Source organism: Microtus pennsylvanicus, chromosome 17 (genome assembly GCF_037038515.1).
Source record: "Microtus pennsylvanicus isolate mMicPen1 chromosome 17, mMicPen1.hap1, whole genome shotgun sequence".
In the NCBI taxonomy this organism is placed as follows: domain Eukaryota; kingdom Metazoa; phylum Chordata; class Mammalia; order Rodentia; family Cricetidae; genus Microtus; species Microtus pennsylvanicus.
In genome coordinates this window covers 33,559,092-33,585,189 of record NC_134595.1, presented here as the reverse complement: position 1 = coordinate 33,585,189, position 26,098 = coordinate 33,559,092, and the positions used below count along the sequence as shown (strand labels likewise).

General features: G+C 41.6%; 1 protein-coding gene across 4 annotated transcripts in view; it reads left to right on the top strand.

The window, feature by feature from the left end:
• The window catches only part of Dis3l2 (DIS3 like 3'-5' exoribonuclease 2), a 328,490-nt gene that overhangs the window by 258,749 nt on the left and 43,643 nt on the right, over positions 1-26,098 (top strand). For all 4 annotated transcript variants that reach the window (XM_075951632.1, XM_075951634.1, XM_075951630.1 and 1 more), the window contains one exon: positions 782-1,015. In XM_075951632.1, coding sequence (XP_075807747.1) covers positions 782-1,015 — 234 coding nt within the window. The remainder of the gene's footprint in view (positions 1-781; positions 1,016-26,098) is intronic.

The window sequence follows — 26,098 nt, the reverse complement described above, 5'->3', positions numbered from 1 at the left end:
TGCAGACTGTTGGACAGCCCCTGGGACTGGCTCTGTATCTGTCCTTGCCTATAGCATGCAGGTTTCCTGATTGCCAGACATGAGGCCTACTTGCCACAGTAGAACTCAAAGAGCATAGGCATGAGCTCAGAGTCCCTTGTAGTTCGCAATAGAGCTAGTTCCTGGAGTAATCTGAAAGTATAGTTTTAGAAAATTTGAAGAAAAATTAAAGTCTAATATTCTAGACTCCTTATTAAGATCTTTGCTCTTGTGAATAAAAATGTGAACAGGAGCTTCTCTTCTCTGGCTGCCTGTGTTGTCATTTTTAAAAAGCTGCTGCTCTTCCATGTGGGGAGGGTGAGGGATCACAAGGTTCACTGCATCTATCCAGAATAAAAGCTGTGTTTGGTAGAGATTCATTGTGTGGACAGCTCTTGGGCTCTTGTCTTTTCATTGCTTTCTCTAAGCCATCAGCCAGCCCTCAGAGCCCCATCTGTTGTGTCTTAGGCTTCCTATCTTCTCTTCCCTGCTTGTGACATTGATGACCTGTCATCCAAACTAATAGAAACTCTTCCCATGTGCCCTTCAGTGCAAATCTCCCATGTGGCCTTATTTTGTGCCTGGGGAAGTACATAGGCCTCAGCTGTCTGTTGAATTCTGCCAGGGCGTGGTAGTCTAAACTGACTGAGGGCAGCAGCTTCTGTGTCTGGTTCATTCCTATGACATAAGTCAGAGCACACAGTCAGTGCTTCATTGAGTATGTGTATATGAATGGTTATGCACAGTCAGTCTGTCTTTGCAGATCCTTGAGGAGTGGTTTGGCCGCACTGTCATCCGTTCCTGCACCAAACTGAGCTACGACCATGCCCAGAGCATGATTGAAAATCCGACTGAGAAGATCCCTGAGGAAGAGCTGCCTCCCATTTCTCCAGAGCATAGTCCTGAGGAGGTACACCAGGCAGTCCTGAACCTGCACAGCATTGCCAAGCAACTTCGCAAGCAGCGCTTTGTGGATGGTGCACTCCGTTTAGATCAGGTCAGTGAATCTTTTTGTTCAATGCCATCTTGAGTTTGGCTTGTGCCCAACACCCAAGGGTGAGAGGCTGCCTGGTGGTCTCTTTCTCTTAGCCTGTTTCCCCAGCCACTCTACCACACCATGGTAACATGAGTCACGGGAAGATAGTATCTGTGTAGGTAGCTCTCTGACTCCCAGCTGCTCTTACCTGGAAAGCCTGTGTCCAGGATTGAATTCTCACTTGTTAGATGACATTGCTGTGACAGGTGCCTGGGAAAAACAAGGGAGGAAGGACTCATTTTTGGCTCAGGTTTCAGAGAAACTTGGAAATTGGCTCTGTTGTTTCTGGCCCACAGTGAGAGAGAATGACATGTGAGAAGCATGTGGCCCAGTGGAGCCGCTTGTCCCATGGCAGCCAATAAGCAGAGAGAGATAGAGAAACAGACAGACATGTAAAGGGGCATACTTTCCAGGGCACACCCCAGTGATATCAGTGAATCTAAGAGCTAGTTCTTTGAGACAATAAACAAGATTGACAGACCCTTGGTCCAACTAGCCAAAAGAAATAAAGAGGACCCAAATTAACAAAATCAGAAATGAATAGGGAAACATTACAACAGACACCAAAGAAATTCATAGTTTCATAAGGGAATACTTTAAAAACCTGTACTCCATTAAGTTGGAAAATCTAAAAGAAATGGATGAGTTTCTAGATTCAGCCAAACCACCAAAATTAAACCAAAAAGAAGTCAACAACCTAAACAGACCCATAACAAATGAGGAGATTGAAATAGTAATAAAAAGTCTTCCAGCTAAAAAGAAAAGTTCAGGGCCAGATGGATTCACAGCAAAATTTTACCAGACTTTCAAAGAAGTTCTTCAGCCAGTCCTACTTAAATTATTAAAAAGGAAGAAGAAGAAGGAGCACTCCCAAGTTTCCTCTATGAAGCCTGTGGTCTCTTTATGTCACCAGTTGTGTGTCCCCTTAAAGAGGCTTCTTCCTCTACTCCCTGCTTTGCTCTTGGTGTTCCTGAGGATGGAGACCACCTTCCTGTCATCTCCATCAATAGTCCCTCCATGATTCTAAGGGTCTAGGTTGCCACTAATGATGCCAGAATCAGTGTCTCTAGCTTTGACCTCCCTCCCTAGCTGTCTAAGCTTGCCACCTGCCTTTATACCTGCCTGAATACCCCTCCTCATCTCACCAGTGCTCACTCACCCTTCCTTCTGCATAAAGTGGTGCTTGGTGCCCACAACATGGTGCACGGGCTTCCTGGTGTCCTCCTCTCCCTCTGATCCACTGGGGCATTATATGTGCGTGCTCCCAGACCTGATGTACCAGCTGCACAAGCTACTGTACTTATGCTTTGATTAAATATTACACAGACTGACCAAATACAAGTTTCAAAAGAAAGCTGGAGAGATGACTCAGTGGTTAAGAGCACTGGCTGTTCTTCCAGAGAACCTAAGTTCAATTCCCAGCACCCACATGGCAGCTCACAACTGTCTGTAACTCCAGGTCTAGGTGATCTGATGCCCTCATACAGACATAAATGCAAGAAAAACACCAATGCACATAAAATAAGAATAAATAAATCATTAAAAAAATTTTAAACAGAAAGAAATCTATTTGCTTTGTAAACACAAATGTTTTGGAAAGACCTGGATGAGGCAAATCTTCAGAGTTTCTCTTCTTTAGGTAAGACAGCTGCATAGGGAACTGGGAAAGGCACCTGGACTCAAGTCACTTTAAATTTAATTAGGGGACTGGGGAGGTCTTCAGAAAATGAATTAGGTTTTGTTTCCTCAAAAAAGACTGTGGAAATCTATGGTGTTGGCACCTGTAATCCCAGCATTTTGGAGGCTAAAACAGGAGAATTGAAAATTCAAGGCCACATGAGATGAATGTCAAGACCTTTGAAACAAAAAAGAAAAAAGGGAGGGAGCAAGGGAGAAAGGAAATGAAAAGAATAAATTTTGTTTTCTCTCACTCTGTAGTTCAGGCTGGACTTGAACTCATGGTTAGCCTCCTGCTTCACTTTCCAGATGGTGGGATTACAGGTCTGAGCCACCACACCAGGCACAAGCTTTTATTTTTCAAAGCCTTACTCTTTTCAAAAATGGTGAAGAAATGTACATTTATGTAAATTAAGACAAAATGTTAAGTTGGGTACTTTGTGTGCCTCTTCTGCATAATTCCCTTATTTACTTGACTTTGGCAGTGACAACTGTTACCCAAGCCCAGGAAATGAGAGGCTTTCTGAAGTTCCATTTTGAGATGTTTCCCCATCAGGTTGCTATAACAAGTTCAACTGGATTAAATAGTCTGTGAGCTGGGATAAAACAAAGGCAACCTCAGCTCCCTCCATTAGAAGAGGTGTGGTCATCAGGGGCATGACCACAAGTTATTGATGGAGGATGAGCTGTTGGCTTGTCTGAGAATCAAAATTTTATTGCTGAAAAGACTTTAGATATCTGTATCTCAGTGGCTCTCTTAACTCATAAATTAGAAGACTGATGTCCCTACAGGTAAATAGTTACTTATTGCCAGACATCCAAGTAGCTCTTTGTTTGGTTTTTCTTCATTTATTACACCATGTTGACATAAGAGAAAAAAGTTTGCCTTTAAAGTGGGGGGACACCCTCAAAACTAATTAGGTTCCAGTTAATTAAGGTTTGAAAATAATGAATTTGTATCCTTGGAGTTGATTCTTTAGTCCCCAGAAAACAAGTCTATAGACCCACATTAGATGGAGACATCTGTCAGTGCAGCCAAGGACACTGGGGAGATCATTTATAAATCAGCTAAATGGCTTTTTTTCAGAAGCCACTGCATTTGTTCTCCTGTCGCTATTGCCTTCTTTGCCCTCACAAGCCCATTTTTCCTTGGTGCCTTTTCAGAAGCCTGCTGTTTAGAGTTCTCGGAAGCTTTGTCTGCCGTAGCTCTCTGTGTCCATGTTTTGAGAGGCAGTCCTCTAAAAGCACGTCCTTTATGTCAGCTGCAATTAGAGCTCAGTTTCAGCCAACTCAGAGGCATGTCTTTTAAGAAATCAGTTTGTTTGATGACCCTGAGAGTGAGTGAGGGTGAAGGACGAGGTACTAATATGGTGCCTGTTTGCAGAGTCAGGGACATGGGCTTGATAAGTGCAGAGAGGAAGAGCAGCTTGACTATGGGGTGTTTGGAATCAGCAACTTCGGCCTCAGCTTCTGGCCCCATCTGATCGTGAACTTCAGCCCCTGCGCAGCTGCCTGGCTCCAGGTCCCTAGAACACCAGCTGACAGTCTTGTTCTCTGAGCCTGGAGTGCTGGCCTATGCTGGGAAGCAATGTAGAATGCTGTTTTCAGGCAGAATAGCTCTCTCAATGGCGCTCACCTAGATCTGGCCCCTGATTTTAACAAAGTTCTCTTCTGAGAAGTGATTCTCCTTTATGTCACTGCCCCAAAAGCGACACGGGCCTCCAAGACCACTTTGTGATTTTTGGTCAGCTGAGTTGAATAATGACCCTTCTGAGTGGCTTGTCTCAAAATCCACATTGTCTGCTGCCAGGGTAGTTCAAGAACTTGATACAGATGACTGCTTTATTATAATTATTTTTTACAGTATATGTCTCTCCTGCATCTTAAAAGAGGGCTCTAATTCTAGGGCCAACACTTCTATGTGTGTAAAGTAAAAGAAGTCGCAATAGTTTCTAACATCCACACCCTGAGCATGATACAAGGGTGTTGTCAGAGGGCTTCTGTCCCTGACTGGCACAAGGCCCTCAGCAGTTGCCATTTGGGAGGAAGATAGAACTGCCTGGCTTGGGTGCACATAAGACCCTGTGTCCCCTTTGGGGTTCTAACTTAGCTATTGCCTTCAGAAAAGGTATGGTGGGAAGGAAGTATAGTATCAAAGGGACCCGCAGTACTAAGACGTCTTTGAAGTACTGGTTGATGGAAGAAAACTCCACCACTGCTTTCTGAAGCTCTTTTAACCAGGTTAAAGCTTCCATGAGAAACAAGCCAGAGACTTGCAGAGGTCAGTCAGCCCCCCCCCCCCCCCCCAGCAGGCAGTACTATGATTCTCTGAATTCAGAGGGCCTTGGAAATCAAGTGAAGGAAACCAGGGGTAAAATCCTTAGTATTTAAAGGAGACTTTACTAAGTTCTTGGCTCTGTCATCCATGAAACCTACGTGACACAGTTTTGAGGCCCAAACTCCATGCAAGTTTAAGTAGCCTTACTAATGGAAGTCAGTCACTTTTGAATACCCTGGGACTCAAGCTGTGGGATGCTGTTATGCTTGACCCTAACCTAGCTTAGCCTTTCAATCAGCATTGGCAGGCTTTCCCAGGAAGGGCCAGATAGTAGATGACAGGAGTTGCTGGTCCGTAAGGTCTGTCTCTGTGACTCAGCCCTGCCTGCAGTGTGAAAGTGCCAAGTGCTCCAAATGAATGAAGTAGTTGACATGCAGAAAATTTGAAGGTCACTAAGATTTGGATTCCATATTATTGTCATGGGTCACTAAATATTATTCTTCATTTGATTATTTTTCAACCACTTAAAAATGTTAAAAATTCTTAGCTCCCGGACCACACAAAGCAGGTTTCCCTGTGGTCTGCACTGACCGCTGCTTAACTGACCAGCAAGCTTTTCAGCCCTATTACCCAGCGAGCCTTTAGCAGCTCATTACCGCTTCCCCAGGAAGCCAGGCTAGGTAATGGAGAACAGTTGGGCTAAGTGAGTTCTCAGGATGGTTCCATGCAATTAAGTAAATTATTCTTTTGATTAGTACCATGCTTTTCGGGTCCAGTTGGATGCTGGAAGTAAAAGAGTGACTGACTCCCTTTAGCATCAGCTCTCTTGCTTTCCTTAAAGTCTAGTCTCTATAACCAGTGTGAAGCCAAAGGAGCAGCCCTCTCCTTTCTCCTCTGCAGGGTCCTCAGGGTCAGAGCAGCCCTCCCCTCACCTCGCCTGGCCTCCTGAAGGGGACCTCTTCAGGAAGAACAGGCTGTAAGGAAGCTGGGTAGCTCCTCTCCCTGCACCTGCCTGCAGCACTAAATGCCCAGTGTGTTCCTTCTATCCACTATAGACACATTCTCACTGGCTGCCGCCATTCAGTGCTGTTCAGGGATGACACTGCATGCAGGTGAGAAGAATGGGCACACCCTTCTGGTTTTCCTTTAGACTTAACGTCCATGTCTTACTAAAACACAAGATAGGCCATGGCCTAGGTGGTATTTTTGGTTTTTTATTGTTGTTGTTTGTTGGTTTTGGGGTTTTTTTCCCCATTCAGAGAGCTCTTCATTCAGCATAGATTCAGAGATCTGTTTGGGGGAACCTAGTATGTGGTAGGTGCTGGCAATATAAGATGAGGAATGAAAAGTTTCAGGTATGGGAAAGGAGGCAGCAAACCACTAGACAGTAAGAAGTGCCAAGACAGACCTCTGCCAGAGTTGCAGGGATGGAGGGGTGGTTGGAAGTACTTGCTGAACTTGAGACGGGGGAATGATTCCTGCCCCAAACCCAGTGCTTAACCTTAGAATCCTGAAGAAATCCATGTGCCTGCAATATACTCAAATCTTGTCTTCTCTGGTCTTCAGGGGGCAGCATCTATAAACTGCAGTCTCTTTGTGCCTTCCACTTCATGTTTGTAATAGTTCATAGGAGTCAAGTCATTTGTGTTGGCCCGGTGTGAATAATTATAAGGAAAGCCAACAATGTAGACTAAGAAAATCACTTCATTTTCTATGACCCCCTCTCCCACTCAAAAGAATGGCTCTGCGTCTCTCTAGGGTACTGACAGGTGGTCCAGTGGGCTTCTGCTACTTTCAGGGTTTCTACTTAAATGTTGACAGCATAGCTTCACTCAGATATCTTTCTACTTTCCCTTTTACTACTTTCATAACATCCATGAAAGCACACTTCTCATTGAAGTGCTCCGTTTTCATTTGTAGATCAGCTCTCTGTTCTAATCAGCACCTGACCGATCATGGATGGCAGACATGGTAGGGCACTGCACCCTCCACCACAGAGACCAGGGATACACAGCATCCAAGGATGGAGTCTGGGAAGCTTTCCTTTGACTGTAACAGATCAGTTTAGTTACTGTGCATTAATTTCATATGAAATTACAGAAAACAGTCATATTTCTGCATCCCAAGGCATGGGCAAGAAACAACCTTGAAACTTGACCTAGATACATATAACTAATTACAGCTACTTATGTGAGCTGATCGCTGACTGTGGCTTGTTAACTGGTGTATAAAAACTGGTGCACATCTTTCCTTGTCAGGTGAGCTCCTCGGGCAGTTTGTTATTACCGCCTGCGTTCTCCCTGTACTCATTCTTCCTAGGGCATGGCACGGAGTTATCTCCCACACTCTCAAAACTGCAGCAGATCCTGTTTACCTTGGAAGTTGTTATAAATGCAGAATCACACATGACCACCGGCCCTTGGCTGGATGGATAGGATACCTCTGAATGCTCTTTCTAACGGCAAGAATGTTGCTCATAACTCTGGGAAGGAGCTGTCTACAGTGGGAAACAGACTTTCTGCCTAAGACTGCACATGCAGTAGAGGAGAACATGTGGACTTAGCAGAAACAGTGACAAAAGCAAAGAGGTCTGAGGGGCTCTCAAGTCTGGTGGGGATTGATGGGATTAAAGGGGAAGGCAACCTGATCGGTAAAACTGCACCAACTAATGGCCATGATGAAGAGCCAAAGGCAGTTCTCCCCTGAGCACTGAGCCAGTAGCAACTGGACATGTGTGTCACACTTAGATGAAAATATCTCCATCTACCCATGGGACAGTTTAGATGAGAGGAGGCAAAAAGTAGCCAGAGATGGAACCATGCCCTTTGTCAGCTAGAATGCTTGGGGCGTCCCTGCTCCTCCACCCCTGGTCTTACCTTGTCTGCTGGATGGCCTTCCCAGGCAGGGTGTAGTGAGGCCTGAAGCCGGAGCTTGGTCAGCAGGCCTGTGTTGAGCCTCCGCACAACACTGAGGTCTGCTTTCTAAGTAACTCTAGAAAGCAAGCTTGGCTTCTAGCCCACCTCTAGAAGCTTTTGCTTGCCTTTTGGTTCCTTCTACATACCGATGTCCAGCCTCATTTCTTCCAGGCAAAAAGAAAAAAAAGAAAGAAAAGCAAAAAGAAAAAAAACCATTGCTTCATGTCTGCTTCTATAGCCTCTGGGTTCACCTCTCTCAGAACCTGCAGAACCTAAAGACTGAAATCCTCTGGTGCCTCTAGCATTTCTTGCCTGTCTTTGTTTCTCTGTCCATCTGTACCCCAGTCTCTTCCCCTAAGATAGAGTTCCTGCAGGGCAAAGACTACATGATGTTCATTTTTGTAACCCAGTCCCTGAACAGTGCTGCTTTTATAACAAGCCATTTGTGCTGGGTCTCTAAAAAGTGCTATGCATGCTGGTCTTTTTTAGGTATGGTGCTGCTAGCTACAGTGGGGAAAATGGAGACCAAGGTCATAAAGCAGAGGTGTATTTGCATAAGAGAGTTACTAATGCAGCATGAACCAGGGCTGTCCTCCCCAATGCGAATATTTGGCTGAATATTTGATTCTTTGCCAGGGTGTCCAGCATGTAGAACAAGATGGAATGAGGGCTTTGTCAGGTGGAGCTGCTATGACAGGTGTGAGGCATGGGAAAGCTTCAGTACCCTTGAGGCTGCCAGTGCTCAGAGGTTTTAGAAGTATTTTGGGGTTCCCTTTCAGAGTGGGATGTCCCTGCTGGTGGTGTCAGAAAGGACTCACCAGAAAGGCAGGGACCTCCCAAAGTTCCATCAGAGAAGGGAGATGATGTCCCTGAATGACAAAAGGTACCAGATCCATCCCTACCCCCGGAAGAGTCTGGATGAGCTACCATCAGCTGCTGCTCTCAGCCCTGGGTGGGGAAGGAACAAGCTGAATGGGAATGGCAGCCTCCTGTCTCTGCAGGATCCTGAGAGGAGCCCCACTTTGCTTAGAATGGAAATGACTGCCATCAGAAAAAGGTTTTCTGTTGGTCTTAGGGCTTTTTAAGAAAGGACAGAAAATTTAAAATAAAACCCAGGTGACTCAAAACAGAAGTCTTGGAAAGCCAGGTATAGTAAAGGGGAGAGACCAGAAGAGACACGGAAGAACATCTGTGACTTGAACAGGGCATAGCCAGAACCCTCATTTCCTCAGAGATGAGATTCTTTCATCTTAGTGGCCTTGACAGATGGAATGGAATTTGGCCCTTCTGGGACCTTGCCTTTTGGATAATTGTATTCACAGTTAGGAAACCCTGGGACTCTTTTTATTCACAGGACATACTGCATATCCTTGCCCTGCCCCCATGTCACACTCACGTCAATTGAATGTGAGCCAAACAACTACATAAGAAACATGGAATTCTTTGACGTTGGTAAAACCTGCATTGGAGAAAGGGAACCCTTGCAGCTGATCCTTAGATTTCAACCATGACTGCTTCTTGGGACTGGCCCAGTTGATTTCAGTTTTCACTCGTCAGTGTGCTGGGGACTCTGTTTCCTAGGCCAAAGCCCTCCTGTTCTGTTCATTGTCCTAAACTCTTTGCCATACTGAGTTCCTACAGATGCTGCCTTGTCACTCAAGAACCTGCGAGGACCATGGACCAATGGCAGAAAGTCTAGGGGCCAAAGTACAGGTTTGCTGGTGCTCCGTTTTACCAAGCCAGGTCTTCTTTTAATTATTATTATTATTTAAAAAGTCAATTACCAGGCTAGGGTGTAGCTTAGCTGTTAAGTTCTTACCTTAACACAAAGCCTTGAGTTCAGTCTGCTGAACACTGTAAACTGGGTAGTGGCCACACATGCCTAAAATCCTACCACTCAGAAGGTGGATGCAGGAGAATCAGAAGTTCACAGCCAATTTTAAGTATACATAGAGTTTGAGTCCAGCTTGAACTACATGAAATCATATCTTTTTTAAAAAGCACCATTATTATACAAACACAAACATTCGAGCTCCAAGACAAAGAAAATACACCATGTGCCAATATGAAGTAGGGTTTTTTTTGTTACATTTTTATTTATTTTGGGGGGGGGGCATATTACAGCACACAAGTGAAGGTCAGAGGACAACCAACAGGAGCCTGTTCTCTCCTTCCACCATGCTGCTCCTAGGGATGGAGCTCAGGTTGTCAGCCTTGGCAGCTGAGCATCTGTCCAGCCCTCAAGCAGTTTTTTTATATCGACTTGCCAGAGCTTGTTGGAACCACATTTAATTATCATTTTCTTTCTTTGTTTATCTTAGAGTGGCTTATTACTAGAATCATACATCAGACCTAAATGTTTTCTGCCTTTTGATGAGGAGCAAGATTGTGAGCAAGGAAAGGAAGCATTGTCATATTACAAGTCACTCAGATCTGAGCTACAAAATATTCATTGTACGAACTGATCCATGTGCAGAATACTTCCTGGTGTTGCTGCAGTCAAGACGGCTACAGTTTTTGCTGCTATAAATTACACTGCAATTAATACATAAAGTTACACATAAAGTTTAAAAATCACTTAGAAATATAAACACATTCTTTAAATTGCTAAGTTGAAGAAAATTAACTTTTTTGTGTGTCAATTCTTAAAATTAACTTTGATTATTTTATTATAAAATTAATATATGTTTACATTATAAACACTTTTATATTAACAAGGAAAAAGTACCCACCCATTGGCTACACATAACACTTTCTACTGTACATGTTAAAGCCTTTGGTTTTTGAGTGTTTTCCAGAAAGGTGAAACTGAGGTTTGCTCCATGAGGGAAAGATGCTATGCTGTTACTTCTCTCAGAAAATTCAGTTTGTGGCTTTCTTTGCTTTAATCTTTGTTAATGTTAGGAACCTTGGAAGTGTTGTTTCGTTGTTTGAGCTGCCTTTTCTCCTTCTGTGACTCCATTAACTTTCAGGCCTTTCTTTGCCATATCTGTGGAAAACAAATTCTATATACCATCACTGGGACCTCCAACACCATCAGCCCAGATCCCTGCCACGATCAACTATGATCATTTTTCCCTATACAGGTAGAATTATATAAAATAAACTATAGTGTTTTTAGTGTATAGATCTACAAGCTCCACACATGGTCATATGGTCACTACCATGGTCAAAATACAGAATAGACACATCACCAAATTAAACTGTGTGCCCCTTGGTAGCCAAACCTTCTCACTTACACTTATCCCCTAGTAAACACAAATGAGCACATGCATACTTGGGGCAAAGGTCAACTTACGGTGTTCTCTAGGTGCCCTCTACCTTGTTATCTCTCACTGGGCCCCAGAGTCATCAGTTTGTCTAGACTAGCTGACCAGTGAGCCCCAGAGATCTTTCTGCCTCCACCTCCCTAGCACTGGGATTGCAAGCATGTGCCACCATGCCTGGCTTGTAATATGGATACTGGGGCTATAGCGTGGATTCTTTTGCTTACATAGAAACGTACCAACTAGGCTCTCTCCCAGCCACCTTTTGTCCATTTCTTAGTTGGATTATCTGGCTTCTAAATACTAAGTTTTGAGGGTTATTTTGATATTTTAAATAGAACTGCTGCCAGACATATGCAAATAATCTGACTATCCTTCCATTTCTTATCATAGTCCTTCTGGCTTTTTTTTTCTCCTCCCCTGCCTTTTTATTTTCTTTAATTTGAAGCAGTCCCATTTATCAATTTTTGTCCTTCTGTTATCATATCTAAGAATTTTTTTGTCTTACTATGTAACCCAGGCTGGCCTTGAACTTAAGATCCTCCTGCCTCAGCTTCTTGTACTTCTAACTCCTGGCATGAGAAATCTTTAACCTAGAATCACAGATTTTCTTCTGGAAGTTTTATAGCTTTGGGATTTATTTCTACTTTCTCTCTTCCTTTATAAACACATTTCCAGGCCCAGAAGTTTCTTTCGGCAAACAGCTCTAGCAGTAGGGCTGAACACACCTGAGCAGATCTGGGTAGAATCAGACCCGGAGTCTTGCCAGGCACAGTGCCCTCCAGGAGCAATCTGCAAAGAAGTGTGCACTTTATAGGTTACCTCACGAGTGGCTTGTACGCAGATCTCTGCCTTAAGATTTGGCACAAAACTGAAGATTGTATCTTTTGAAACAGGGAGCAGGACGATAAGAGAAAAGCTTCTCAACTTTCTAGATAACTCCTCTTGACTATCACAGAGCGGCCTGGCGAGTGGTGCCAGGCAAGACTTTGTCGATTACATGCAAACGCCCATGTCAGTGACTCACTCAATCATGCTTTAATCTCCTAACTGAGAGACTTTCAAAATTACAGTCAACAAGGCAGCTTGTGGGTTACAACTGCCATTGGAATTGGGTTTTTCTCTGAACAGCTGGAGTGCAGTGTGGTGGGAAGAAAGCCTGCTGTGGGTGAGAGGCCAAAGACTGCTTGCCTGGGAGGGATGTGCAGCAAATGTTTGATAGAAATCTGTGAAATGACAGTCCTCAGCCAGTCTACGTAGAGGCCTGCCATCTTCATCCATGGGAAAGTACTCTGCAGCAAAAGTGTTCAGAAAGCTCTGATAACAGTGTCAGTCACTGCTCACCAGACAAGACCTAGCCCTTACTTCAGAGGGTGAGCATGCTGAAATATTAAGAGGGCAGACAGAAGATTCCAGTCCCAGTCAGGGAGGGCCAGTGAGAGAGAATAGTTTGGGAATGGCTTCTCTGAACAGATCTGGGCAGACCAGTGCAGTAGTTTGCTGTGTTCTAAAATGTACCGGCCTCTACCATGTCTGCGTCACAGCAGATATATAACCAGGTGGATCTTTGAGGACCTCATTGAGCTGCCCTCAGGCATAGACCTTTTCAGTGTAGAAGTTTTACCCACAGGAGGGATGGAGTGGGACTTTGGTTTCAGAGTCTCCTCTCTGGCAGCTCTGTAGAGATCCAATGGAAAGACTCAAGATAGGACATCACACAAGGCATTTAGAAAATTGCAGAGGTCATCAGACATCAGGCCATAGCTGACAGGACAAAACAGGTGAGAGTCTGAAGAGGAGGGATCATCAGGATACTCATTAGCTTCTACCTGCTCAGCAGGGGCGTGTGGCGCTGCCCCGAGAGGCCATCTGCTCAGAGAGGACAAGCAGACTCTGTTGGGTGATAGGGACATGAAAACTTTCTGGCCCGTCTTTATTTCTGTTTCTGTTCCAGTGAAAGATGTGGGAGGCCATCATCCCTCTCCTGCTAGACTAGCAAGACTAGCAAGCAACACAAAATCTAGCGAGGCCACTGTGAGTTGCCCAGGTACTTAGGAGGTACAGGCAGGACATTGTCTCTACAAGAATACCCCACCCCCTGCAGTGAGCCCAGTTGTTTACTGTGGGACTGGGAACACCAGCAGTCTTTGGTCTTGGCCTGCTCCCCTCCCTCTTTACCTCCTCACTCACTCTTCCCAGCTGAGTCTTTCTCGCTTGTTAAAGGGGGGAAAAGTGAATTCACTCCCAGTCCTTTTGAAACCCAAACGTGTCAGTGATCGATGAGGCTGTATTCTCTAACTTCAAAGGAGGAAAACTAAGCAAAGTGAATACTGGCCAGGGGAGTTGAAAAGTCCCAGGGAGCAGGAGACACAGAAGTGACCCTGCCATCATGAGGAGCGCCCCCATCCCACCCCTGCTGGTACCATGCAGAAGCACAGACAATACCACTTTCAGTAAATCATGACGGATCCTGAATGCCCAGTTTTGTCGCATTTTCAATGGGCTGTGGGCATATTGCTCAAGATATAGTCAGCCATTTGTGCTGGGTTCCCAGCTACTCAAAGGCTCAACATTGAGTGCTCTCTCAACTATATAATGAAGTCTTTGCATATGTGATTTGGATGGAGGCTTATTTTTTCCAAGATTTCCATAGCTAATCATAGTAGAGGTGACCTCAAGTGTAGGGCGGACTATTGTCCCTCTTCACCCCTGCAGCCTTTGAGTTATGCTGAGCTTTAGGAGTATCCAGGCAGCACCTAATTCAATTATTCGTCTGACCCCTGCCGTCTTTGATATTGGCCACTCCTCTAAGCTCAGTAGCTACCAGGGGCCTCCCACAAGCCTGGCTGCTCCAGAGCCTCTATAGTGAGGGGAGAGTGCTCACCCCATTCCTCCACCCCACCCCAACCTCACCCTAAATTTAAGCCCAGGGAATCCAGTACTGCAGAGCCAGGAGGCTGCACTTGTGGAGATGCCTATGTGAAGCACCCTGTAGAAGTCCCCATACGGAGTCTTGGGAACACTGGGAAAGAAAAACTTGGGGTCATTTAAGGGCTGGTGTGGTCATTTCCTTAATCATCTGTGACTGGCAAGGGCCTTGTTTTCAGTAAAGCTCCGAAGCTTCCTTGGCTCTTTATCAATCATAACAAACAGCTAGAATTTATTGAGAGGCTTCAATTTGCCAAGTGCTTTCACATGCTACCTTCCTTCACCCTCAAGCCCAATACCCATTTTTACAGATGAGAAAACCAAGGCTGAGGCTGAGGAATTGTCAGTACAAACTGGGCAGGACTCCATCTTCTGCCCCTATTTCCTTTCTCTTGTTGGATGTGAGTGCTATGGTTTTATACTCTACAAATTTTAAAAATAGATTAAGTCCTCGATTTAGGACAGTTTTGAAAAGCTAAAGTGCTATGTGAGTATATTTATAAAACATTCCTAAAATGACAAAATTCCAGAGAAGACCAAGTGCATAGTTGCTGGGTATTAGAACTAATGGGGCTAAGAGGGAGGCCCATGCCCTGGGACCATCTGTGTCTGAGTGGCAGTAGCAGCTACAAGCATCTAACCATGTGTGCAGAATGGCCCAGAGCTGAATACATTATGCCAACATCAATTTCCTGGGCTATAACCATGTAAGATGTAACCTTTGGTGGAAATTGAGTGATAGGCCCAGTTTCATTTCTATTAACTCTTAACATATCTCAATAAAAGTGCTATTAATTCCATTGTGTGGGATACCAGTACTACACCCAGAAAATGACCAGGTCTCCACATACTGCCAAAGCAGTACAAACCGTGCAGCTTCCATGGTCTGGGAAGGGAACAGAATCTAGTAGAGAGGCCAGGTTCTAATACCAATCAGATGTGAGCTGAGACTTTTATTTACCGTTTTTATGGGAAAGTACTAAACTAAGGGTTGAACTTCTGTGCTCCAACCCCAGGGCTGTAGTTGAGTACCCAGGGAAAGTTTCTTAAATGCTGTGACCTCCTCTGTTCCCAGCTATCAAGTAGCTACGTCATCTGCACCTGTCTCAGGAGGCATTCAGAGAAGCCAGTGGGAGCCAGTGAGATTGACCAGCAAACTAACCTGATGACCTACACAGTAGATAGAACTGAATCCCAAAAGTTGTCCTCTGACATCCACACATGTGCTGTCGCATGTGTACCTGAATACACACACATACAAAGTAAAATTAAGAAATTTTAATGTAAACTAAATGTTAAAATTCCCAAGGGGGGGAGAATCTAGCAAGAACACACCCTGTCAAACTTTTTTAAAAAGAGTTTTTAAAGTTTATATTAAACTGAGTATGATGGCTTACATCTTTAATCTCAGCACTCAAGAGGCAAAGACAAGAAGATCTCTGTGAGTTCAAGGCCAGCCTGAAGCTGGAGTTAATGGGTGATTGTGAGCTACCTAGCATGAGTACTAAAAACTAAACTTGGGTCTTCTGGAAGGACATCAAATTCTCTTAACCTCTTGAGTCTTCCCTCCAGCCTCAACCCCACCACACTCAACACAGAAAGATGTGTTGCATTTTGTCTTGACCACTAGTATTCCCATCATGAATATCTGTCTAGTCCCATGTCTAATCTTCATGATGTAGTCAGAGCTACTAACAGGTAGCCAGGCAACAGTAAGTATTCTTTTTTATTTTTTTCTGGAGTTGGTGATTTTTTTTCTTCACTCTTTCTTATTCACTTCTTTGTTGAGATTTGGGCTGGCACTAGTGATATTGGTATACTTGTTTCTTTCCTATTGCTGCAACAAAACACTATGACCAAGACAATTTAAAGAAAGGGAAAGTGTTTATTTGAGCTAATGGTTTAAGAGTGTTAGAGTCCATGATGATGGAACAAAGGCATAGATAGCATCAGGAACAGCTAAGAGCTCAAGCAGGAGGGAGGGAGGAAGGAAGGGAGGGAGAAAGGGAGGAAGGGAAGGAGGGAGAAAGAGAGAGAGAACGAACACCGGGAATAGCACCAGTCTTTTTGAAACCTCCAAGTTTGGCCTCAGTGACATACCTTCTCTTACAGACTATGCTTTTTAATCCTTCTTACACCGTTCCATCAACTGGGAACCAAGCATTCAAATATATTAGCCTGTTGGGGTTCTTGTTGAAATCACTACATTATCTGAGGCCACTAAAGGACTTGTCATTTCCCATCACATCTTTCAGAACTTAGGGTAGGCCCATTCCATGTGGGCTTGTTCCTCTACCAGATCAATCTCTGAGCTCCCACAGTCTAGAGTCATGTGACTAAGTCCTCCCTGTCAGCCTGTTTTTCTGAACTGCACATGATGCCTACATAGTGGCCAGTGTCACAGACAGTGTAGACATAGGCCATGCCCTAAGACATAGAAATTAGACACAGGAGTCTCCAGCCCGTTTCTTCAGAGGTACTAGAAGTTCCTGTGTTAATCTCAGTGTCGGTTGTTTTCTGTCTTGATTCAGTCAGTGTGTTGACCAGCTAGCTGACTAATATTTCTTTTTTTTAATATTTATTTATTTGTTATGTATACAATATTCTGTCTGTGTGTATGCCTGCAGGCCAGAAGAGGGCACCAGACCCCATTACAGATGGTTGTGAGCCACCATGTGGTTGCTGGGAATTGAACTCAGAACCTTTGAAAGAGCAGGCAATGCTCTTAACCTCTGAGCCATTTCTCCAGCCCCCTGACTAATATTTCTTATTTCAGCCTTTTGCATTCTGTAAAATTGAGATCCTCTGGACTCCAGTTCTAGTCTCATTACTGGTTATCTGTGTGACTAAGCCATGATAGCAGGAAGGCAGGCATTGAATGGAAAAGTAGAGACAGCATGCGTGTGACTTCACTCCACACAACGGGACTTACCTACCCAGCCCCAGTCGCCACATTGTACCGGGCCTCTAATCGGGTGTGTGAGAATATCCTTCCTTCAACCCAACCTCAGTCAGTCTCTGACTCTGGCTGGCCCAGTGTCTAGCCATTCATGGGGGCTGCTTATCCTAAATATAAGAAAGTAGGAGGCCTCTTTGCAGTGATCCTCAACAAGGTTGACATCTAGGTGCTGTTTGCTGTTCTCTGTCCGCTTGTATCTAGAAGAGGAGAGGTTGTAACACAGGGCCCTTACATATGGGAGAAGATGGCAAGTGAGAGGTGCAGACTTTAGAGCCAGAAGGGTTTGGGTCTGTTTACCAGTTGACCAGTGCTGATTTACCTTACTCTAAGTAGACAAGTTACTTTCCCTGCCCTAGCGTCCTTCCTGAACTCCTTTAAACAGTGGAGATGGTAACTGGACATGTGGCATCGTTACAGTTGCACAGAAAGCCTGTGACTTCTGCTTCTCCTTTCAGGGCCCCACCTGGCTTCGTTTAAAGTTTTTATTTACTATAATCTTTGTGGAGTTTACCCAAGGTAATCAGTTGGGACTGGTTGGGATGGGATTATAGCTGTGCAAATACCCAGTGGAGACATATTCCAGCTTGAGGGTAAATGAGAAGAGTTGAACAGAACTGTATTCTTGCATTTGGATTGTCTAAACCAGCCCAAGCCATGCTCTAGCAGGCTGTTGTGGCCTCTTTCTTGCTCAGACACCAGTTAATGGACAAATTGTTGCTGAAACCAAGGTCCTGGCTGGGCTTTTACCATGGCAGAGCACATCTGCCAGCCCAGTAGGGCTGTCCTAGGTTGTTTAGTTTGGGGTGTTGAGGAAATGGTGAAGGTTTATTAGTATTTTTGTTGTTGCTTTTTGAAACAAGGTCTCACTATGTAGCCTAGGCTGGCCTCAAACTCTCTATGCTCTTGCTTCAGCCTCCAGAGTACCAGGGTTAGTGGCATCGCTAGTGGAAGCTTTCCTTTTGAATAGTGTAGAAACTCAGCTAGAGGTATATAATGCTGTCATTGGCTGAAGCATCCCTAGAGACTAGTCACCACGGAAGAAGATTGGGGCAACCATGTGACAGTGTCAGCCTGTAGCAGCCTGGCCGCTTGTGCAGTAGTGTAAGTGCTGCAAGACTCCACTGAAGTTACATCTCCCAGGGAGGCCTGCAGAGAAGCAGTTGTTTCCCTAATACTGTGCAAGTTTAAAAACCTGAACCCTGGTGGGGCCATGGTGGCATATGCCTTTCATACCAATACTCAGAAGGCAGAGCCACGTGAATCTCTATGGGTTCAAAGTTAGCCTAGTCTATAGTTTGTTCTAGGCCAGCCAGGCTACATAGTGAGACCCTGTCTGAAAAAAAGAAAAATGAAACTAAACCCTACAGTTGTGGAAATTGCCCAAATTTCAGTGATTTCTTTTGAACTAATTAAATCAACTTGTTCCAGTATCTCATGTTTGTCATGTATGCAGAGCATATTAGCAAAACTGTCCCCAGGCCTTGCCACTATAGGGTCACCATTGTTGATATTTACCTGTGGGTTTTGGTAACACCAATAATAAAAACCCAGAGGCAGATATTGGGGTACAACCTGAAGATCAGAAAAGCAAAGCAGTTAAGTCACTAGAGAGCTCTTACCTCTATGAAATCTTCAGACTGAAAAAGAACAAGTTCCTGTCTCATCCCACCTTATATTCCTTTCTAGTACTGGGATTAAAAGCATGAACCACCACTACCTAGCCTCTATGGCTAACTGGTGTGGCTGCTGGGATTAAAGGTGTGTGCCACCACTGCCTGGCCTGTATGGCTGACTAGTGTGGCTGTTTTACATTCTGATCTTCATGTAAGCTTTATTTATTAAAATAAAAATGAAACATCACTACATTTCCCCTTTTGTATAAAATAAAAAGGCTACAACTAATATAATAAAAACTTTATATAGTAAGTACAATATATATAATATATACAGGCAATAAATATATCAACAGGCAATAAATATATCTAGTCCATTTGCATTTAACAAATTCAGAGAAAATACTCCATATCTATCCTATCTTGGTGAGTCCAAAGTTTTGTATCTAATTTATTTTCTATTACAAATGGCATTACTATCCAAAATTATCTTTTGATATTTCTCAACCTTATATACTTTACATTTCCTTAGTAAATTTCTTTTCTGAGTCTCATAAACAAAGAAAACTATAACTATCTAGTCTTCCACTGCCTCAGAGACCTGAAAAGGAAATATTAACTGGGTAAGCAGGAAGTACAAGCAAGCAACTTCCAAAACTGTTAAAATGACAGAAACAGCTGGCTGCCTGAATAGTTAGTTACCCAAAGTTCCTCTGCAACATAGAGGCATCCATTTTTGTCCTAAAGACCTAGCATATTTAACGGACGTCATATTTTCTGTGACGCAGGTTTTCTGAAGGACTGTCCCACCTTGTCTTGGCAAGGTTTTGTCATTGCTCTCTTTTGTGTCCTGTTTGTCCAGTTGGACAGCATATCAAGGCAAGGGCATTTTCTTCCCCAGTGACTTACTTTTGCCACAAAGAAAGTAAACTCGATGTGGAGTTTCTTCAATGCCCATTGTCTTCTCTGAAGTAGATTGGTGCTGCCAGAAGCAGACATGTCTCATTGTCATTTTAAAAAAAGAACCTATGTTATTAAAACATCTTAAATATCATATTCTGTAGATCTCTGAAGTGTTCGAAGATGATATATCTATTTGAAATATATCTGATTGACTTTGAAAACACACCTAATGTGACTACAAGTTCTCTTGTAATAGGTAACTAATTACTAACCTGCATTTTCTTATCCTAAACAGTTGTAAATAATATTTTCAAGAAATAGAAATTTGCATTACATTATTAAATGTATAGGCAAAATATCTTGAACAAGATTAGAAAGGTATATACAAAGGTGTGTTTTTAACAAAATTAATCTCAAATTTGTATCAATATACAAATTTGTATACAATATACAAAAGTTCAATCCAGTGTAAAATATTGAAAACTAGTAATTGCTTTCTAAAAGTAGATTCAATAATTTACGTTTTTATCTTATCATATCTATATCCTTCCTTTTTTCTTTTCAAAGTAGATTCTACACTTTTATCCTATCATATCTGCATTCCCCCTTTTTTCTTTTCAAACCAAGAACTGTGAATCTCATCTCCTTTGTTCAACTTTCCTCCTGACAATAACCAATAACAACTTGTAACCAACCCCTTAAACAATGAAAATATCCATTATCCATTGAACAACTAAAAACTACCCACCCCGCCTCTTGGGAATGTGGGCATAATATTCTTAAATTTGCTTCCTGCTGTCTGAGGGTGATGGCATCTTTAGGAGATCCTGAAAGGAACATGTTTGGTTACTTGTCAAGCCCTGAGAGATGTAGCTTTGTCATTTGTTGTTCAGTCTCTGTGTAATAACAAAGTGTGGGGCTTGTCTCAAGTCCTGGCTAGAGTAGTCTGTGAGGCTGGATCATCTCCACTAACCACTTTGAAATTGTTCTGAGCAGTTTTTCAGTCCAAAAACTGATCTTTAGGTGGTGTTTTTTCAGTTTAATGGTGTTATCATAGTCATTGTGGGGCCCCATCCTCCTTTTGGAGACTTCTAAGGTCACTGTTAGGCATGCTCATGGTTCACTGCGGAAAACTAATAGATATTCAAACCCAAAATCATGAACAGGAAGGTAGATAAAACCTTTTCTAGAATTAGTTAGTACTCTATGACCATTAATATCATGACAAAAAGTTTAGAATAGATATATATTTATAATATATAAATATATAAGATTTATAAGATATATTATACTAAATATATAAGATTTATATTAATATCTTATACCTTAAGAAAAACTGTTAAAAAGTTGATATAAAACCAAAGGATTATGAAATTAGTGGTAATAAAGTAGTTCTTAATTTTTTTCCCTTCTTACATCGGGTGGCTCTTCTGACATGAGACAGAGATTTTGGATTTCATTTTAATAAGCATGCTTGTGTTTAGAGAAGGAGAGAGCCACACTCCAACTCCAGAGCCAGCTTTAATCTTTAACTGAACTGGGACTACAAAAAAAAACCATTTGCATTATATGTCTATAGAGAATAGCAGAAACAAACACTTGGGAAGATTTATGAAATTTTATTATGTTGGAAATAGGATATATCAATAGGCCAATTTATTCTTTCTCTTGGGATACTTTTTCTGAATGATTTGTCCCTTTTCTTCAACTGTCTCATTTGACAAGTGGTCTTCAGATTCCTTAACTGGATACCTTTATTCTCCTGAAAAGACAAAAACAAAACCTTTTCCCAACCTTAAATTTGGAGAGATTCTCTTTTGGCAAGTTATATCTGATCAAATGAAATACATTTGTTAATTTTATAGGTTAGTTTAGATTAAACTGCCTTGGTGCTTAGTGAATTATCATCTCTTCTCATTAAGAGGTGTCTCTTATTCAAATCGAATCTTTTTCAATTTTGATGGCATCCATAGCTTTTCTTCTCCTGTGGAAACAAAAACAAAGCCCCTTCCCCAATGCAGCACACTTGTCCTGGTTTCCATTCTGAGGTAGATCTGTTCTTAAAGTATATCAACTGATTTAATTCTGTAGCTTTTTTACTATCCAGTATTCTCTCTCCACAACTGTGTCCTTTTTCATTAGCATTTAGAAAATTCAAAGTTAATAAAGCATTGTGCAATCTATTTTTAGTGGTGTATATCATCCCTTTCTCTTTATTTAATATATCTTTTAGAGTTCCATTTGATCTTTCTATAACTTCTTACCCTATAGGATTGTGTGATATGCCTGTAATAAGCTTTATATTAAGAAAAAAAACTGTTTCATTTTCTTAAGAGACATGCTGGACCATTATCTGTCTTTATTTGTGCAGGTATACCCATGATGGCCATAACTTCTAGCAAATGTGTGATTACCAAATCAGCCTTTTCTGATCTCAGAGTAGTTGTCCATTGAAAATGTGAATAGGTATAAATGGTGTGGTGTACATATTTTAGTTTTCCAAATTCTACAAAATGGAACACATCCATGTGCCAGATTCCATTCCTTTGCATACCCTTTGGATTACTTCCTGCAGGTAGTGGTGTTTGGTTATATAAAGAACAAATAGAGCATTTCCTTATAATTTCCTTGATTTGTTGCCATGTGATGGAAAAGTCTTTTTTATACCTTTGCTATTGACATATTTTTTATGAAATTCTGAGACCTTCAGCACATTTCCAATCAATAATTGATTGATTTCTACAGGACCTGGCAGACCCATATGGGAGCAGTTGTGTATTATGTATATGAGGTTATTCCTATTCCTGTTTGTATCTTGTAACTGTATAAATAATAAAGTCAATTCTGTATCATCTGGTATAAATTCAGTGGTCTCAATATGCAAAGCAACTCCTTCTGCATATTGCAAATCAGTAACTACATTGAGAGGTTCTTTTAAATCCCTTAGTACCATGAGAATACCATATAATTCTGACTTTTAGACAGAATCATAAGGGCTTTGATCCATTTTGCTTAAATTTTCTGATTTGTAACCTGCCTTTCTTGATTTATTTGCATCAGTATAGAATGTAGGGCTTCCAGTTATTGGTGTGTCCTGTGCAATGCAAGGAAGGATCCAGTTAGTTCTCTTTATAAGTTGAATTCTCTTGCTTTTGGGATAGTTGTTGTTAATCTCTCCCAAAAAATTACTACAAGCTCTTTGCCGGAGTTCACTTTCTTCCCATAATTTCTCAATTTTATCATTATTAAAAGATGCTATAACTTTTGCTGGGTCTATTCCTGCTAATTGACAAAGTCTCAATTTTCCTTTTAGAATTTACTCAGAGACCTTTTTTATATTTTACTCAGTTTATGTGGTTAAAAGATCCTTTCTAAGATAATATCTTCCCTCTGCATTAAAATTCCTATAGAGGAATGCTTGGAGGGTAATATGATCAGAATGCTGTTAAGCTTCAGATCCACACGATCCACATGTGCCTTCTGTATTTCTCTTTAACCAAAGCCAATTCTTTCTCAGCTTCTACTGATAATTCCCTGGGACTGTTTAAGTCCTTGTCACCATCTAAGGTTTTGTTTAAATTAATCAGGTCACCTATCCCAATAGTGGACCATAGCTGGGAAATGTCTCATAGCAATCTTTGGAACTTATTAAGAATCTGCAATCAATCTCTCCTAATTTTCACCTTTTGCGATCTAATTCTTTTTTCTGTAAACCTATCTTATATCCTAAATAATCAATAGATTCTCCTCTTTGTATTTTTCCTGGAGCAATTTGTAATCCCCAACAAGGCACAGTTTTCTTTATTACTTCAAACATTCTTTTAAATTATCTACATTTGAATCATATAGCAAAATGTCATTCATATAATGGTAAACTATAGATTCAGGAAATTGCTTATGTATCATTTCCAATGGCTGACTTACAAAATATTGGCATAGGGTGGGACTATTTAACATTCTCTGTGGGAGAATCTTCCATTGATATCTCTTGGCAGGCTGAGAATTATATAAGTAGGCACTGTGAAGGCAAATTTTCCTCTGTCTTTTTCTTGTAAAGGTATAGTGAAGAAACAATATTTTAACTCAGTAACTATAAGAGGCCATCCTTTAGGTTAATAGGGAAGGCAAAGAAATGCCAGACTGTAGAGAACCCATTGGCTGAATCATATTATTAACAGCTCTTAGATCGGTTACCATTCTCCATTTTCCATATTTCTTTTTAACAACAAATACAGAATTCCAAGTGTTGGTTGATTCTTCAATATACTGAGCATCTAGTTAATCCTGTACCAGCTGTCCTAAAACCTGCAGTTTCTCTATTGTTAAAGACCATTGCTTAACCCATACAGTTTTGTCAACCATTTTAAAGGTAGGGATATTGGTACCTTTGAAATATCAGCAGTTGTGCCCTGTTCTTGTACAATCCTTGTACTGAATGGTCAGTGGCTCTTTATAATATCTTGTAATATTTTTTCCAGAAATATACGTTAATTTATGGCTTCTTTCTAAGATCAGGGGAATATTAATCTGAGTATCCCATTGCTATGTTAACCACATATGGTTTTAATATTCCTCTCTGTCCTTCCGACCCTGTATATTTTGTGCTCTGCTCTAACTGAGATAAAGTTCAGATCCCTAAAAACTGGACATTTACATCCTGAAGTGGCCAATTTGGATGTCAAGATTCTGATGAAATTATTATTATACTCACACCTGTGTCCACCAGACCTTCAATGGCAATCTCATTTATTTGTATTTTTAATTTTGGTCTTTGTTCATTTACAGAAGTTTACCAAAATATTTGCTTTATGGTTTCTTCTGAATTTTTTTTGTTCTCTTTTCTATAGCTGTTCTATTATCCAGAGAAGTATGGTTTCTTACAATAGACATTAGGTTCTTTAATTGCTCTGGAAAGAAGTTTCCTCTATTATGACAGGAAATGACTGAACCAGATTTGGCACAGGTCCCTGAGAGAGGCTCCTCACAGAGTTTCCCAACTACAAGGATTACCTTGAATATCCTCATTGACCTACATTCATTAGTCCAATGCTTACCTTTGTCACACTTTCCACATAATCCAGAAGGGAAGGGCATTCTGAATGGATTGTTCTTAGGGAAAAAAAAACATTGTTTCTAAGAATTTCTTGTCTAAAATTCCTTTTAAGGTGACCTTGTTTGCCCCAAGTATAACATTTGACATTTTGATTTTTCCTCAGACCTCAGGAAATCGCCTCTCCTATCCATGCATTATCATGGTGATGAGATTCAATGTTAATTATATCTCAAATCTATTCCTCCAAATGTGCTGACCTTGCCTTTAACATCCTAATTATCCTTTTGCATAGAGAACTAGCATTTTCAAAAGCCAGAGATTCAATTATTATTTGTCTAACTTCTGAATTTGGTATCATTCTCTTTACTGCTGAAGTCAATCTTTGTAAGAAATCCATAAAGGCTTCCTTTGGGCCCTATATAACTTTTGTAAATGACTCAATTTTCTTTCCTATTTCTCCAATTTTGTCCCAAGAATTCAAAGCTGCTGTATGACATAAATTCTGATGTGACCATCATATACAGCTTGCCTTTCTATAGTAGCATAGTTTCCTTCTCTAAGAATTTGGTCTTGGGAGATTTTCCTACTTCTAGCTTTACTCCATTATTCAATAATCTTAGTCTCTTCTCTGAACCAGGTACTCCATTGTAAAACACCTTTAACCAATTCCATCCAGTCTTTAGGGATAATTCTATCACAAACTGACCATGAGTTTAACAAAAAGTGAATGCATGCCATATGAGACTATTGCTTCTTTGAATCTCCTTAAATATACCATTGGCACAGGAGTCTAGTTAGCTGTAACAGAGCCTCTGCCATTTGGCAATTCCTGTAAGATTATTGGATATATTATGATTGTTTGTTTGAAACCCTTAGGTTGTTCCTCTCTATTCTCATAAAGCAACGCTAAAATTGGTTCTTCATTAAATTCCCCTGTCTGGATTTGAATATCTCTGTGATCTGTTTTATTAGGTTTTTCTAAGACCTGTATCTTAGCACTCAGATTAACCAACTTTTCAGTGATAAGACAAAAATGATAAAACTGATAATGTTTACAATTGACATTACATAAATCCCATCTAAATTAGATATCCTCTCATTTAATCATTCTATATTCAAACTGCCTAGCATATTATCATACAGAGACTCACATCCCTCCTTTGTAATAGTTTTTCCTATTTTTTAATTGGGAAAATATTCTCTCTTTTAAATAATTCCTTCCTTTAAGAATTCCCAGTTGTTTTATCAAATCTACCAATGAAGATGTGAGGCTTATTGCTGCTTTGTAGAACAGTAAAAGCCTGACTGGATTTCAAGGCAGCTACCTAGTTTGGCAGCCCCCCAAGAAGTGGGTTCAGGGAGAGCCCACAACCTATGGTGGAGAAAAACAGAGAGGGCGGGGAGGGTTGTCTGAAAAATGCACAGGAGATGGTTTTGGAAAAGAACATGTTG